We start from the raw sequence: 16,234 nt of genomic DNA on the forward strand, positions 1-16,234 counted from the left end.
TTGAAGCACAAGGTTTGACATTTTTCTGAAAAATATATGATAAAAAATTTGCTCTATGATTTAATAATACTGTGGTTCAAAATGAGAAACAGCAAATTAAATGCTAATTATAAATTTAATACCATAGTATACAATCAGGTACCTTATAGTTATTATTTTTTTATTTATTTTTGAGATGGAGTCTCACTCTGTTGCCTGACAGGACAGGTATGCGCCACCATACCTGGCTAATTTTTTGTATTTTTAGTAGAGACAGGGTTTCACCATGTTGATCAGGCTGGTCTGGAATTCCTGACCTCAGGTGATCTGCCCGCTTTAGCCTCCCAAAGTGTTGGGATTACAGGTGTGAGCCACCGCGCTGGGCCCTAATAATTATTTTTTAAGTATGCTTGTTACTAGAAGGACTACCTTTGTACAAAAAGAAAGACATTTCAGATTCTTCATGTTTTTATTTCTCTCACGACTTTGAAATGTGAACATTCGATAATCCAGCCAGTCTTTACTTCCAGGTAACTTCTTCATTGGGTTGCAATTCCCTGTGTGGAAAGCAAAAAGGGAAGAAATGGAAAAACTGTAAATAAAACTGTGATACGAGATAAAAGGGGAAGTCAGAAGAATGATTGCAATATTTCATTTTCTTTTTTTTTTTTTTTTGAGATGGAGTCTGGCTCTGTAGCCCAGGCTGGAGTGCAGTGGCATGATCTCAGCTCACTGCAAACTCCACCTCCTGGCTTCAAGTGATTATCCTGCCTCACCCTCCTGAGTAGCTGGGATTACAGCTGTGCGCCACCACACTGAGCTAATTTTTTATATTTTTGGTAGAGACGGGGTTTTCACCATGTTGGCCAGGCTGGTCTCGAACTCCTGACCTCAAGGAATCCACCTGCCTTGGCCTCCCAAAGTGCTAAGATTACAGGTGTGAGCCACTGCGCCTGGTCAATATTTTATTTTCTATTACACTGATCCATTTAAAAAACTTACATATGAGATTCATCATACATATTCTTTTCATTCATGATTTTAACTTTCACCATATTGCTAGCTTCATTCTTCTGGGTTAAAGAATTGTAATTACTTAGTTTATCTTTATATGAAAGCTATTATCTCTGCTCAGTGAGTTCACTGGAAATGTTTTCTAAACCCTTTCCAGCTTATTTTCTCTTTCTTGAAATCCCTGATTTGTGAATCACTTCTACCATCTCTCCATACCCACTGTGGATGCTGCTCACTTCTCTTGCCCCTCAAGCTTCCTCTTACCCAGTTGTATGCCCGCTGGCAGGCATCCTGTCTTGCTAACTGGAACTCTCTGCTGCCAGAGGAGCCATCTCTAGAGGCACAATGGGACCAGGCATCTTCCAGTTGCTATCACTCTACTACCAGGTCTAAAGCTCTCAGGTAGTGTTGCTAAGAACATAGCACCTAGTTGCTGTTATTACTATTTATCTCAGCTACAGCATGTCTTAAGTAAGATAATCTATGACAATATATGTGGAAGCTGTATATAAGCTAGGCTTTGGTCAGCTACTTTTAAACTGTTTCTGTATTAAAATGCACTTTGAATTAAAAAAAGACGATACTTTCAAAGACCTGAAACAGCCTATTCATTAAATGAAGACTTTAAATTCTAGAGGTAATCATATTGTTTTATCCAAGGATTCAATAACAAACAAGACTAAAAGCAGTATCATTTGAATCTAAGTCCTCAAGGGGGAAAAATTACCCCTTCTATTCATTTTTGGCACATATCAAAAAGAATATTCCCCAAATTTGGCCAATTGCTCGTTTAAAAAAATGCAGACTAACCTTTTAAATAACATACTCTTGTTCCGGAAGGCAGTTAACTGTTCATCACTCTTTTTGTCTAAATAACATCCAATGACAAATCCCATAGGGACAAGAACATGAACCCAGTGGTCCCGCACAATCTGAAGTAAGTTCACCATGATAGCTAAAAGAAAAAAAAATTATCAGAAATACAACTGCTTTTTTGGTTTTTTTGAAATAGCTTTTAAATTGCATCTGGGCCGGGCGCGGTGGTTCATGCCTGTAATCCTAGCACTTTGGGATGCTGAGGTGGGCAGATCACTTGAGATCAGGAGTTCAAGACCAGCCTGGCCAACATGGTGAAACCCCCTTTCTATTAAAAGCACAAAAATTAGCCGGGTGTGGTGGTGTGCATCTGTTATCCCAGCTACTGGAGAGGCTGAGGCAGGAGAATTGCTTGAACCTAGGAGGCGGAGGTTGCAGTGAGCCAAGATCGTGCCACTGTACTTCAGCCTGGGTGACAGAGCAAGACTCCATCTCAATAAAATAAACAAATTGCATCTGAAACAAGATGATAGACACAGATGTAATAGATGTTAAAAGCCTAGTAAGCCTCTTTGTTTGCCTGGCATCAGAATGTAGTACAATACTTTAAAATCTAATTGATGAAGATTACATACGGGACAATGATTAACATAAAATTACACTGCACAGGGTCTATTTATTAAATTTTACTACTAGCTTCAATAGTAATGTGATACGATACAGAGCAGAGAAACAGAGAGGGTATGCAAAAAAAATTCTACCTGCAACAGCTGATTGTTTGCACCCTCCTCATGTTGTTTGGGAACTTTTTTTTGTAAAAGAGACAAGGTCTTGCTATGTTGCCCAGGCTGGAGGGCAGTGGCTATTCACAGGCACTACAGCTCTCAATTCCCGGACTCAAGTATTCCTCCTGCCTCAGCCTCCAAAGTAGCTGGGACTACAGGCATACACCACTGCGCCTGGCTCTCATTTAGAACTTTTACACGTGTAAAACATATTTAGAACCTCTCACAATGCAAAAATAAATTTAATACAATTTTGCCAGAAATGGAATTCTTTAGGTAAAGCTGTAGTTACTGAAAACTAAATTTAGAAAGGAAATTAAAAGATATGAGAGAAAAAAACTATATTCAATAATGTCACTGTAGATATGAATATAAATTACTCTAAAAAAGGTAAAGGGGCCGGGTGTGGTGGCTCACGCCTGTAATCCCAGCACTTTGGGAGGCTGAGGTGGGTGGACAAGGTCACGAGTTTGAGACCAGCCTGGCCAACATGGCGAAACCCTGTCTCTACTAAAAATACAAAAATTAGGTGGGCGTAGTGGCGCATGCCTGTAGTCCCAGCTACTCAGGAGGCTGAGGCAGAATTGCTTGAACTCAGGAGGCAGAGGTTGAAGTGAGCTGAGATGACGCCACTACACTCCAGCCTGGGGGATAGAGCGAGTCTCTGTCTCAGGAAAAAAAAAAAAAGACAAAGGGAGAAGAAAACTTACTTTTATAGAATGACTACTAGGTGGCTCATGCCTGTAACCCCAGCACTTTGGGAGGCTAAGGCGGATGGATAGCTTGAGCCTAGGAGTTTGAGACTAGCCTGGTTAACATGGCAAAACCCTGTCTCTACAAAAAATAAAAAATTAGCTGGGTGTGGTAGTATATGCCTGTAGTCCCAGCTACTTCAGAGGCTGAGGTGGGAGGATTGCTTGAGCCCAAGAGACGGAGATTGCAGTGAGCTGAGATCACACCACTGTACTCTAGCCTGGACGACAGAGCGAGATGCTGTCTCAAAAAAAAAAAAAAAAAAAAAAAGACTACTAGGTTACTAGGTACCAGAGCCATCATATATTTCTATGCGTAATGTGAAATATTATTTACATTTTACAGATAAGAAAACAGCTTAATCCAAATAGCTATTAAGTACAGAACAGGAGTTCAAATTCAGCTTCACTCTACAGCTCTGGCTCCTATTATAGCTCATGCCTAAGAAACCCCTTCCTGAATTGATGTTTATGGTACTTAAAAGCTTCTAAATGCTGAGTTTCCAGAAGGTAGATGAGGAGGAATAGAACTATAGGTTTTTCCTTATCCAAAATGCTTGGGACCCAAAGTGTTTTTGATTTTGAAATATTTGCATACACATAATGAGCTATCTTGGGGATAGAACTGAATTAAAATATAAAATTCATTTGTGCTTTATATATACCTTATACACATAGCCTGAAGGTAATCTTATATGAAAGTGGTTTTTTTTTTTTTTAATAGTCTTGCTCTGTCACCTAGGATGGAGTGCAGTGGAGTTATAATAGTCCACTGCAGTCTTGAACTCCTGAGCTCAAGTGATCTTCCCACCTCAACCTCCTGAGAAGCTGGAGCTACAGGTGCTAATTTAAAAAAATTCTTAAAAAATTTTTTTTCGTAGAGACAAGATCTTGCTACATTGCCCAGGCTGGTCTCAAACGTGTGGCCCCAAGTTTCACATATGGGGGCATTTTGGATTTCCAACATTCTGATCAGGGATGCTGAACCTGTAATAGTCATCATGTGGAAAATAAATTGCACTAATTCAATAAAAACATAGGTGGATTGCCAATTTTCTGTAAAAGTTCGTGCATACAGATGAATTCAAAATACACCTGTGTGCATTTGGACTAAACTAATAAATCATGTACAATGACTGAGAAGACATATGACAACATCCTAGAAAGACAATACATTATTGCCAACAAAAGTGCTTAGCACTAAGCTGTGCGAGGACTATGTGGACTGAATTTCTGCCTCTCCTCTGACACTGGCATACTTATACAATTCATACTTTTTTCTTTTTTTCATTTTATTTTGAGACGAAGTTTCGCTCTTGTTGCCCAGGCTGGAGTGCAACGGCACGATCTTGGCTCACCGCAACCTCTGCCTCCCGGATTCAAGGGATTCTCCTGCCTCAGCCTCCTGAGTAGCTGGAATTACAGGTATGCGCCACCATGCCCAGCTAATTTCGTATTTTTGGTAGAGACGGGGTTTCTCCACGTTGGTCAGGCTGGTCTTGAATTCCCAACCTCAGGTGGTCCGCCCGCCTAGGCCTCCCAAAGTGCTGGGATTTACAGGCGTGAGCCACAGCGCCCGGCTTTTTTTTTTCTCTCTCTGTGGCCCAGGCTGGAGTGCAGTGGCGCAATTACAGCTCACTGCAACCTCTGCCTCCCAGGTTCAAATGATTTTCTTGCCTCAGCCTTCCGAGTGGCTGGGACTACAGGCAGGTGCCGCCACGCCCGGCTAATTTTTGTATTTTTAAGTAGAGATGGAGTTTCACTGTTGGCCCGGCTGGTCTCAAACTCCTGACCTCTTGATCCGACGACCTCGGCCTTCCAAAGTGCTGGGATTACAGGCGTAAGCCACTAAGCCTGGCCATACTTTTTTCTTTTAAAAGGCAAGGTGGGCCAGGTGCGGTGGCTCACGCCTGTAATCCCAGCACTTTGGGATGCTGAGGCGGGTGGATCACGAGATCAGGAGTTCGAGGCCAGCCTGGCCAACATAGTGAAACCCTCGTCTCTACTAAATATACAAAAAATTAGCCGGGTGTGGTGGCGGGCGCCTGTAATCTCAGCTACTTGGGAGGCTGAGACGGGAGAATCGCTTGAACCCGGGAGGCGGAGGTTGGAGTGAACCGAGATTGCACCGTTGCACTCCAGCCTGGGTGACAAGAGTGAATCTCTGTCTCAAAAAACAAACAAACAAACAAACAAACAAAAAAGCAAAGCAAAAGGGTAAGCGCATCATTTTGGTGCAACGGTGTCAGCTCAAGAGGATTTGCGGTTTGGAAGAGAGCGAGGTTAGCGAGAAGACAGAAGGCTGGGACTTGGACGAATGTAAGCTGCTCGCGGAGGGGAGGCAGCGTCTTCCCCGCTTCAGGCCAGGCGTGGGATCCCGGCCGGTCTCCTCTCCAGTCCGGTTAGCGGGCGGTCACTGGGTCACATCTCTACGGACGTTTTCCTGTTATGACAGCCTCAGAAAACCCTTTCCAAAAGCTCCGGCCCGGAAATCCCATCCTCCACCCGAAGAAAACCCCATTTTCCTTTCCCGTCACCTTCGTTCGGAAGTCCCGGGGAAGCCCAGATCACCCCTCCACACATGCACAGCACCGAGGGCTCGCCTAGACCCCTCCCCGCCACCCTCGCCGTGATCCTCGTCGCGGCGGCCCCCCGGGCTCCCCAGACCCACCTGCAACCTCAGTGCCAACAGCGACCCCGAGACCAAGGGCAACGGGGAACTCAGCCACCCGCGCCAGTGGAAGCTGCGACCTCGGGACCTGCCATTCGCCGCGCCCGCACGGAGCAGAGGGGTGACGCCAGCAAATCATACTACTTCTTCCTCCTCAGGGTTGACTCCTCTCATTTTTTTTTTTAGCTTCCAAACATTACCAATAATTTCTGAATAAAATTTCGCTCCACGCAGACGAGGCGTGCAGGCGTGAGCGCCGTCGCCTTCCCATAGCACCGTGCACACCCCCCGGAGATGGTCTCGCCCTAGGTCCTCCTCCTCCTCTCCGCCGCTAGTCTCCAGCTCCAAAATGGCGGCCGCCACTGTGGGGATTCTGCCGGCCGGTAGTCCCTGACGCTGCTGAGCTAGCATCGGCTTTTCTACCTTTTGAACCTGGATTCGCCTAGGGGTTGGGAAGGGCAGTGGACGGCGTTGGGGGAGGCCTGACGAGGCAAGTGAGGGCGGGAGAAAGGAGCGAGCCTCGGGCTGGGGAAGGCGGCGTCATTGGCCCTCCGGGAGCGCCGGGCCCCGACTCCGACCCGGTCTCCCCCGAGGACTCGCCCCCGCCGCTTCGGCTGCGACTGTCCCGGTCGTTCCCGGCAGAAGTGGTCAGCGAGGGAAAGAAGTGATTTCTCCATGGGTTTCAAGCTCCCAGCTGTTTTGCGGCAGCCCGTACGGTTCCCTCCCGGGATCTTCTTCCCTCCTTTCTGCTTCCCTCTGCTTCCCCTTTCATCTCTTGGCGCTGGAGGAGTTAAACCGACGCCAGCTTTAGCTCCTTGGCCTCGTGGCTACGGCGTTCTTAGCCTCCCCTGCTCGGGCTCTTCCCGTCGTTTTGGGTTGAGAGACCACGAGGTTACTAAGCTCTGGACACCGCTTAGGCGTCATTTTAGTTCATCGACTCCAGAGACCTTTCGGATGTTTGTACCACACTGTAGTAAAAGGGTCTCGGCCCTTCGTGCCCTCCCGCCATCGCCCTCCAGCGCTTCTACTATCACTGCGAAGTTCTAATTCTTTTTTGACTTCGTACTATCTTACGTGCTCTTTAGAAAACAAGAGGTCAGATTGTAACCCCGGCAAGTCTGGCCTCCTGTGACTAGGCGAACCTGAGCTATCATTTATACCCATCCCCTAATTTTTAATTTTACAATCCCTTTAACCCCCCCTTTTTTTTTTCTTTCTTTTCTTTTCTTTTTTTAATAGAGACGGGGTTTCACTATGTTGCCCAGGCCGGTGTCGAACTCCTGGGCTCAAGAGATCCTCCCATTTTGGCCTGTGCTGGGATTCCAGGCGTGAGCCGCCATGCCCGGCCTTGCAACCCCAGTATGAAACTGGGGCTCTCCCTCAGCTGACCGGGAAGAGACTTCCCCACTCAATCAATGAGCTCCAGGGCTAACCCAAACTCCTCTGTTTTCCCTTGGATTTTGCTTAGTTCACCTTAGTTGTCATCAACATGCACGGTCATGATTTTTTATTTTTGAGAAGGAATCTCGCTCTGTCGCCCAGGCTGGAGTGCAGTGGCACGATTCTCCGCTCACTGCAACCTCTGCCTCCCGGGTTCAAGTGATTCTCCTGCCTCAGACTCCCGAGTAGCTGGGACTACAGGCGCGCACCACCACGCCCAGCTATTTTTTGTAGTTTTAGTAGAGACAGGGTTTCACCTTGTTGGCCAGGATTATCCGCCCGCCTCGGCCTCCCAGAGTGCTGGGATTACAGGCGTGAGTCACCGCGCCCGGCCAATTTATTATTTGAGACGGGGTCTCGCTCTGTCCCCCAGGCTGGAGTGCAGTGGTGCCATCTCAGCTCACTGCAACTTCCGCCTCCTGGGCTCAAGCAATCCTCCCACCTCAGCCTCCCAAGTAGCTGGGGTCACCAGCGCAGCCACCGCGCCTGGCTACTTTTTTGTGTTTTTAGTAGAGAAGGGGTTTTGTCATGTTGCCCAGGCTGGTCTGGAACTCCTGAGCTCAAGCGATCTGCCCTCCTAGGCCTCCCAAAGTGTTGAGATTACAGGCGCAAGCCACTGCGCCCGGCAACATGCACGATTATTATTAAGAGGGCAAGTAACTGTGAGACATTTGCGATGAAGTAGTATCTGTCAAAACCAGTGCCCTGAAGGAATTTATGATATGATGAGGCTTCATTCCTTCTTGCAGTACCCATTTATGCCGCCTTGACCACTGAAGTTGGTATTGGATATACAAAGATGATCACTTTTACTCCTCTATACATTGAACAGCCATTCAACAAATACTTTATGTGCCACCTTTATAACAAAATAACTAACTTTGCCTAGGGCAACAAAAAGGCTTTATAAAGGAGTAAATATGTGAGCTGGGTCATGTAGCATCAAAAGGAATTTGCTGAGCTCAAAAGGAGAAGGTAATTTGGGGATTCAGTACAGGAATACAGAGCTTTGAGAAGCTTTAGCATACTTAGGGAGAGTGGGATAATCAACCTGCTTGAGCATTTAGTGCACGAGTGATTGGTGAAGCAAGAGGTAGGTTAAGATCAGCTTGTGAAGGATCTTGGTTTCCAATAGGGCGTTTAGATTTTATTCAGTAGTTAGCAGGAATCCAGTGGATATTTTGTGCAAGGGGTGAGCAGGAGGATATTTGTTTTTTTAGGATGGTCTCTGACAGCTATGTGGCGGATCAACTGGGAACAGAAAAACTAGATGAAAGGAAATTGGCAATCATTCAGGTAAGGCAATGAGGGCCTCCATGAAGGCAGGACATAAAGGAGGTCAGAGCGACACTAATAAATGTCGAATGGGATTCACCTGCTGACTGCTAAGTTAATGGTAAGAAGGTGACTTGAGTTTTTAGTCTGGGAGAGTAAATGGTTGGCAATACTATTAAAACTTAGTCTGAGACATGTACATAAACATAGGATGGTGCCAACCTGCACTTTAGGGGTGACAACATGATGCTCTATAGTGTAAAGCATTGATTTTTATGGTCTGGAGTCTAGATCTGCACTGTAATGGTAGTCGCTAGCCACGTGTAGCTATTGAGCACTTCAGATGTGGTTAGTCTAGTTGAAATGTGCTGTAAATATAAAATACACAGTGGATTTTGAAGACTTAATATGAAAATGTAAAATATTCAACATGATTACATGTTGAAATAATATTTTGGTTCTATTGGGTTAAATAAAATACATTAAAATTCACCCGTTTCTTTTTTACTTTTCCATGTGGCCATGAAGAAATTAAAAGGTACATTTGTGGCACCATTATATGTCTGTTGACAGAGCTGTTCTAATCTAGACTAGATGTGGGAATTTGTATGGAGGTGGAATATGAGCTGGGCCTGAAGACATTGAGCAGTGATGTCAGGGTGGCTTCCTGGCAACCTCCGTTGCCACTTAAGGCATTTGGTTTGTCTTTTCTCAAGCAGTAAGAAGCCTTTAGAGATTTCTGAGCAAGGGGTAATAGGTGCAGGGTATTTCTGAAGATGAATCTGGTAGCAATGTTTAGGTTGGATGAAGGGAGGAAAGACTGGAGGCAGAGAAACTGAGAAACCCAAACATAAGGTAGTGAGGCCCTTCCTGTATTAGGGTACCGGCAGTGGGATAGAAAGGGAATGATGTGCAAAGCGTTCCTGAGGGAAGAATAATCAGGAGCTGGTAATAATAGACTGTCCCAGAAGTGAAGAATCAGCATGTAGCATTTCAAGCCTTGGTTACTTAGATAACAACTAATATATTCATGTCGCAGAGCTATAAAATACAATTTGAGACTGAAGAAATTTGGTCCCAAGATAGAATCAGCAACGTTAGGAGGGAGTGGTCCACTAAATACTTTCTCTTTTTCTCTCCCTGCTTTCTGTATCATCTGATCAATCACACACCAGCTAATATCCCCAAAATATAGAATTACCTGTATCATGCCATCTTTCTACTTGATAATGAGTCTTAAAATGTTTCTGTTGCCTACAGGACTAGGTTCACAGTTTCCAAGGCCTTTCATTATCTGGCCCCTTTCTGTTCATTAGGCCTTATCTTTTATTTTTTGCTTTTGTGAATGTGTTCCAGGCTAGTTTTTTCACTGGTACTTTAAAACTTACTCAAAAGTGTAGAGATCTGAGATCTGTGGTATTCCTTTACTCCTGTTATTCCTCTGTTTTGAGTACCTTCTCTTTGTTTCTACCCATGTCTTACCAATCCTTAGTGAGTAATCGTAAATCCCACCTCTTCTATGACTCTCAATAACATAAAGTAATGTCAACTTAAAAAAAACTTCCTAAATATTTTTATGTCTTTTATTATCTGTTTATGTAAGCTTAAGATTCCTAAAATTATGACAGATCTGTTTTTTAAAAAAGGACCACATATGATACTACTTGCTGCTGCTCCTGATGCCTTAGGGCAAGATACAAATTAAACACCGTAATTATAAACAGAATGAAATCATAATACCACATTCATAAGGCTTTTATTTATTTTTTAGATTAATAAAGAACTCTTCAGAATCCCTGGTGTTTCATCATATATACGACTGAGATATCAGTAAGTAGTGAATGTTTGATAAAGATATAGCTTTATTATGAATAATTGTAGTGAAAATATCATCTGTTGAAATCTTGGTCTGTCTGCAAAACAGTTTTAATATGAACTTACTCAGTTCTACTCAGTTCTACTTCATAATCTAAATGAAGAAAGTGGGAATTAAGGAAGACTTAAGTAGAAAAGAGTTTCCCTTAGGCCATTAATATAATTGTGATACAGTAAGCTTTTTGACAGGGATAATTTCCAAGGTCCTTTCCAAAATTGTATTTATAAACATTTTTCATCAAATAGAGAATTAATGTCTTTGTACCCCAAATAAGAACACATGAAGGCCAGGCGTGCTGTCTCACACCTGTAATTCCAGCATTTTGGGAGGCCAAGGTGAGCGGATTGCTTGAGCCCAGGAGTTAAAGACCAGCCTGGGCAACATAGTGAAACCCTGTCTCTACAAAAAATTAGCCAAGTGTGGTGGTGCGTGCCTGTAGTCCCAGCTACCCAGGAGGCTGAGGGAGGATCACTTGAGCCCAGGAGGTTGAAGCTGCAAATGAGCCATGATTGCACCACTGCACTCCAGCCTGGGTACCAGAGCAAGATCCTATTTCAGGAAACAAAAACAAGTCAATATATTTTAAATTTTAACTTACCAACAGTTATTTATTGAACAACCACTATGTGCAGGGATGTGCTAATGTACTAAGGATAAAAAAATGGATCAAGCCAACTCCTGTAATCAGAGAGCTCTCCCAAGCAAGGGCAAATACATGTGGATGGGTTTTGGTTTATGGTGTGGTAAGGACAGTGAGCTTATTTAATACTAGCCATGCCACGTTCCTTCCTTTAAGAAACATTTATCGGCTACCGCTGTATGTTAGGCACTGTGGAGGCACTGGAATATAACTGTGATGAAAACAGAGAAGGTCTTTACCTTCATGGAGTCTACATTCCAGTGTGGGCACAGGAGGGGAGAAGGTGACAGACAAAGCAAGTAAATAAATAAGTAGCAATTAGCGAGCACTGAGTATTTTGGGGGAAATAGAATGATGTTGTAATGGACGTGAAGAAGGACTTTAGGGTGGTCAGAGAATGACTACCTCTGAGAATGACTCAGAATAAATTAGAGACAGGGAAAATATATAAACAAGTTAGAGGTTTTGGTCACAGTGAAGAGAGAAGAAAATTTGAGAAATATAATGAGTTGTTATGAAAGTATATCTCTGGAAGTGTTTTATGAAGGTCATTGATAAACCTCTATATAACTTAAGCCAGTGGACATTTCTCTGGCTTCTCAGACTTAGTGCAAATGGGAGGTGAGGAAGTGGAGATATATCTGTGGATAAATATTCTGAGAAGTTTTGCTGTGAAAGGGAAACCTAAAAATGATGCAGTGGTTGTTGGGGGTTGAAGGGTTAAGAGAGGGTTCTTATAAGTTGGGAAATTCTAGAGTATTTTTATAAGCTTGTGGGAATGGTACATCAGTGATACATTGATGCAGGGGAAAGAGCGAATGACTGAAGATGTCAAGTCTTTCAGAAGGTAAATAAGAATGGGATCAACAGCACACATAGAGGGACTGGCCTTGGATGGAAGCAGGACTATTCTATACAACAGGAGACCCAACAGTGTACATGCAGATAGGTTAATAGATGTAGTATCTGGAAAATGAGAAATTATTGTCTAATTTTATTTTCTGATTGAAGAATGAAATGAGATTATCAGCTGATACTAGGGTGGAGGGAGGGATGGGTGATCTTCAAACAAAGAGGAGGAGGTGTGGAGTAGTAGTCTCAGAAATTGAAAGTCAAACTACTAAGAAAAGTCAGATTGAAGGGTAATACTTATGGCCTGTTTGAGGCCTTTGGCCATGAATTTAAAGAGCATATAGCATTAGCCAAGTGTGGTGGCAGGTGCCTGTAATCCCAGCTACTCGGGAGGCTGAGGCAGGAGAAATACTTGAACCCTGGAGGTGGAGGTTGCAGTGAGCTGAGATCCTGCCACTGTATACTAGCCTGGGCGACAAGAGTGAAACTCTGTCTCAAAAAAAAGGAAAAAAAATGGGCCGGGTGGATCATGAGGTCAAGAGATCGAGACCATTGTGGCCAACATGGTGAAACCCCGTCTCTACTAAAAAGAATTAGCTGGGCATGGTGGTGCATGCCTGTAGTCCCAGCTACTCGGGTGGCTGAGGCAGGAGAATCACTTGAACCCAGGAGATGGAGGTTGTAGTGAGCCAAGATCGTGACTCTGCACTCCAGCCTGGCAACAGAGTGAGACTCCGTCTCAAAAAAAAGCAAATAGCACAGCTGTAATTCTCCTCCATATCCCATCCCCGACCCCCCGCACGATTGGAGTTAATCAGGACTGGGGTTTTGCCAGCCTAGCAGAGAGAAGGACTAGAGGAGCAAGACATTTGAGTGTTTGCAAATAATCTTAACAGATCATGAATTGAAGGTGAGGACCTGAGTGAAAACAGGAGGGGGTCATGGATAGGGAAAAAGTAGTCAGCGAATTAGAGAGATACCACTGAGCCCAGAGGATTTTTGCAATGGGGATACTAGAGTAAGTAAGGTGTTAGAGAATGAGATGCTTGAAGTGAAATTTTGAAAGTAGTACAGTTACTGGTAGTGATAAGGTCTAGGGTGTAATCGTAGTGGTGGGTTGCTGAAGTGAAATGAAGATTATTGGAGTTGAGGAAGTCAAGGAACCAACAGGTCAGTATTGAAGTTACTGAGAGGAACAACAGGTCTTGTAAAAGTCCTCAGTGAATGAGGCCAGGTTAATAGATGCCATAGTGAAGAGGAAATGTGGAAGCCTAATAGTGAACTGCTGGGTGGCAACAGCTTCAATGGGACTAGACTATTTGAAAGAGGAAGGAGAAGACATGGTTTAGAAGCTGCAGTGAGGAGCAAGGAACACATACGTCCTGCTTTTCAAGTACAGGGGGTACAAGAAGTTAAAACAACAACAACAAAAGACCTTGAGAAGGCTGTAAGAGGAAGAGTATGATTAGGGAACAGCCAGGTACCTGGGAAGACAAGCAGGTGAAAAGAATTTTCAGAGAAGCAGTTGCAGTTACAGGGGAATATAATCATAGTTCCAGAGAGCATCCTGAAAGGATCTGAGAGGGAGAAGAGGTAGGGGATTAGGTCTTACTGGGAGATGTACACATCGTTGATAATTGATAACCTAGCAGTCTTGTGATTTTGGCTGTCACTCAGATAAACAAGGCTGGGAGATGTGGTGGGTTTAGCAGCCCCTGTCAGCCTCTTATGAAAGGTGGATGTTCAGTTTACCTTAGTTCGTTGACGGCCTTGAGTAGTAAGAAATTATTAGGTAACTCGGTGGCCTTCTCCCCTACATGCATAGTTAGCCAGGAAAAGCTCATTTATTTTAGGGAGCTAAAATCTGAAATGTTGCTGTGGAGTTGAACTTTGTTAATGAATATTTTCATAACTTCTGCTTAATAGCACACAGTTCCAGGTTCTAAATCCCATTTTTAAAAAATGTATATATTTTATTTTATTTATTTTTTAGATACAAAGTCTCACTCTGTTGCCGAGTCTAGAGTACACTCTAGGGTGTCACTCTGTGCCCAGTCTAGTGGCGCACTCATAGCTCACAGTAACCTCAAACTCCTGGGCTCAAGCAATTCTCTCATCTTGGCCTTCTGAGTAGCTAGGACTACAGGTACATGCCACCAGCCAGTTTTCTTATTTTTTTTTTTTGTAGAGACAGGGTCTCACTACATTGCCTAGGCTGGTCTCAAACTCCTGAACTCTAGCAGTCTTCCTGCCTCAGCTTCCCAAAGTGCTGGGATCACAAGCATGAGCCACCGTCCCTGGCCTATAGATGTGTTCATGTTATATTTTCCTGAAATATATGCAGTAGGCATCCCAATTTGCATTCCATCGGATATATGTTGAGCGTGCATCAGGTTCTATTTAGGAGTTGCAAACATGCCACCTATGTTTTTCAGTTGCTCACATTCCAGTGCAAGGGTTCTTAATGTTAAACTCCCTGAAAAGTTTGTGAATTTCTACGTGTATATGTACTTTTGTTTTTTGTTTAGGTGTTTTGAGAGTTGGTGGGGGAGTGGGGAGGGTCCATAGGTTTTTATCAGATTCTCAAGGGGGTCTATTTAATGACCACTGGTCTAATTAATGGGAGAGAAAGACATGTAAACTAATCATTGTAATACAGTGAAATCAGTGCCATCACAAAGCAAGATAAAAGAGGAAGAGATTCACCTTGAAGGATGAGTTCATTAATTCCTAAACATTTATTTATTGAGGAACTTGGATGCAGTAGTGTCTGTTATGTAATTTATACATTATTTGAAATACTTCAACATCGTTTTTACATATATATTAATACTAATGTTTTATAGACCGAGATACATAGGTGAGGAAAGTTTAATTAACTTGCTTCAAATCACATAGGAGTAGATTCATATGTGGGTCTATTTGATTGCAACATTCACTACCCCACTAGGGAGCCACTAAAGGGCTCATTGTGTCTAAGATTATCTTTGTGCTTTTAAAATTGGCAGTGACTTAATAAACTTGCTTTCACTTAAAAAAAAAAAAAGTAAACTTGGCAATGATGGAAATGGGCCTTTAAACTGCTTTTCATGTTAATGGAATTTCTATGCACTTAAATATTTGAAATAATTTTAATTAATTTGTCTATTATGTATGCCATACTGTGCTTTTATGTTTAATTATGTTTTCATTTCATTTGAAAGACCCTTCTAGCTTGCTCTTTCTGGACCAAAAAAAATGACGTCTATTATCAAATTAACTACCCTTTCTGGGGTCCAAGAAGAATCTGCCCTTTGCTATCTTCTCCAAGTTGATGAGTTTAGGTTTTTACTGGACTGTGGCTGGGATGAGCACTTTTCTATGGATATTATTGATTCCCTGAGGAAGTAAGTTACATTTCATAATTCTAGGTTTTTATTAAATCAACTTCTCTTTTCTGTACTGTAATACCATTTCGATGTGATAAATACTGCCTTTTTACACTAGTTTATAGCAAAAGGCTTAATTTTACTTATGCCAAAAACCTATGGTGACATTTTAACTTGTGAAGTTTTGATTGACTTATAAGCTTTGCTTGTTGAAATTCAGCAAAATCTTAAGCTAATGGATTTCAGTAGAAATTTTTGCATGCTAATTTTTGGAAAGAACAAGAATACATAAGAATTTGAGAAGAGGAAACATTTTCCATGTGAAAGTTCTGTGGTCAGATCACATTAGCTTACCTTCTACATCTTTTAACGCTAAACATTGTCAACTGGTTCTCAGAATGACCTTGAGATACTGATTCATCAAAAAAAAAAAAAATCAATTATGGGCTGGGCACAGTGGCTCATGCTGGTAATCCCAGTACTTTAGGAGGCTGAGGTGGGCAGATCACTTGAGTTCAGGAGTTCGAGACCAGCCTGGCCAACATGGTGAAACCCCCACTCTACTAAAAATACAAAAATTAGCTGGGTGTGGTGGTGTGCACCTATAATCCCAGCTACTTGGGAGGCTGAGGCAGGATAATTGCTTGAGCCCAGGAGGCAGAGATTGCACTGAGCCGAGATCATACCACTACACTCCAGCCTGGGCGCAAAGCAAGACTCTGTTTCAAAAAAAAATAAGATAAAATAAAAAATCAATGATGTTTGC

At 43.1% G+C, this 16,234-nt stretch overlaps 2 protein-coding genes across 6 annotated transcripts in view; one reads left to right on the forward strand and one right to left on the reverse strand.

Annotated features, from left to right (window-relative positions):
- Nucleotides 1–429: 429 nt before the first annotated feature.
- Nucleotides 430–6,363, reverse strand: NDUFB1 (NADH:ubiquinone oxidoreductase subunit B1). Its single transcript, XM_054448727.2, has 3 exons — nt 6,018–6,363; nt 1,804–1,948; nt 430–536 (listed from the first exon to the last, which is right to left on the reverse strand). Exons 1-3 carry the CDS (start codon nt 6,154–6,156, stop codon nt 500–502), a joined length of 321 nt encoding a protein of 106 aa, XP_054304702.2. The 5' UTR covers nt 6,157–6,363; the 3' UTR covers nt 430–499.
- CPSF2 (cleavage and polyadenylation specific factor 2) overlaps nt 6,259–16,234 on the forward strand; it is a 41,245-nt gene continuing 31,269 nt past the window's right edge. Inside the window, exons 1-5 of one of the 5 annotated variants that reach the window (XM_063652026.1) lie at nt 6,889–7,112; nt 8,207–8,432; nt 8,678–8,753; nt 10,504–10,562; nt 15,304–15,486. In XM_063652026.1, the coding sequence (XP_063508096.1) occupies nt 15,338–15,486 (149 nt within the window). In that variant the 5' untranslated portion in view covers nt 6,889–7,112; nt 8,207–8,432; nt 8,678–8,753; nt 10,504–10,562; nt 15,304–15,337. Of the gene's footprint in view, nt 6,729–6,888; nt 7,113–8,206; nt 8,433–8,677; nt 8,754–10,503; nt 10,563–15,303; nt 15,487–16,234 lie in introns of those variants that run through there. The other 4 variants (XM_063652025.1, XM_063652024.1, XM_054448725.2 and 1 more) reach the window with 4 other exon arrangements.

The sequence above is a fragment of the Pongo pygmaeus genome, chromosome 15 (assembly GCF_028885625.2).
Source record: "Pongo pygmaeus isolate AG05252 chromosome 15, NHGRI_mPonPyg2-v2.0_pri, whole genome shotgun sequence".
NCBI lineage: Eukaryota > Metazoa > Chordata > Mammalia > Primates > Hominidae > Pongo > Pongo pygmaeus.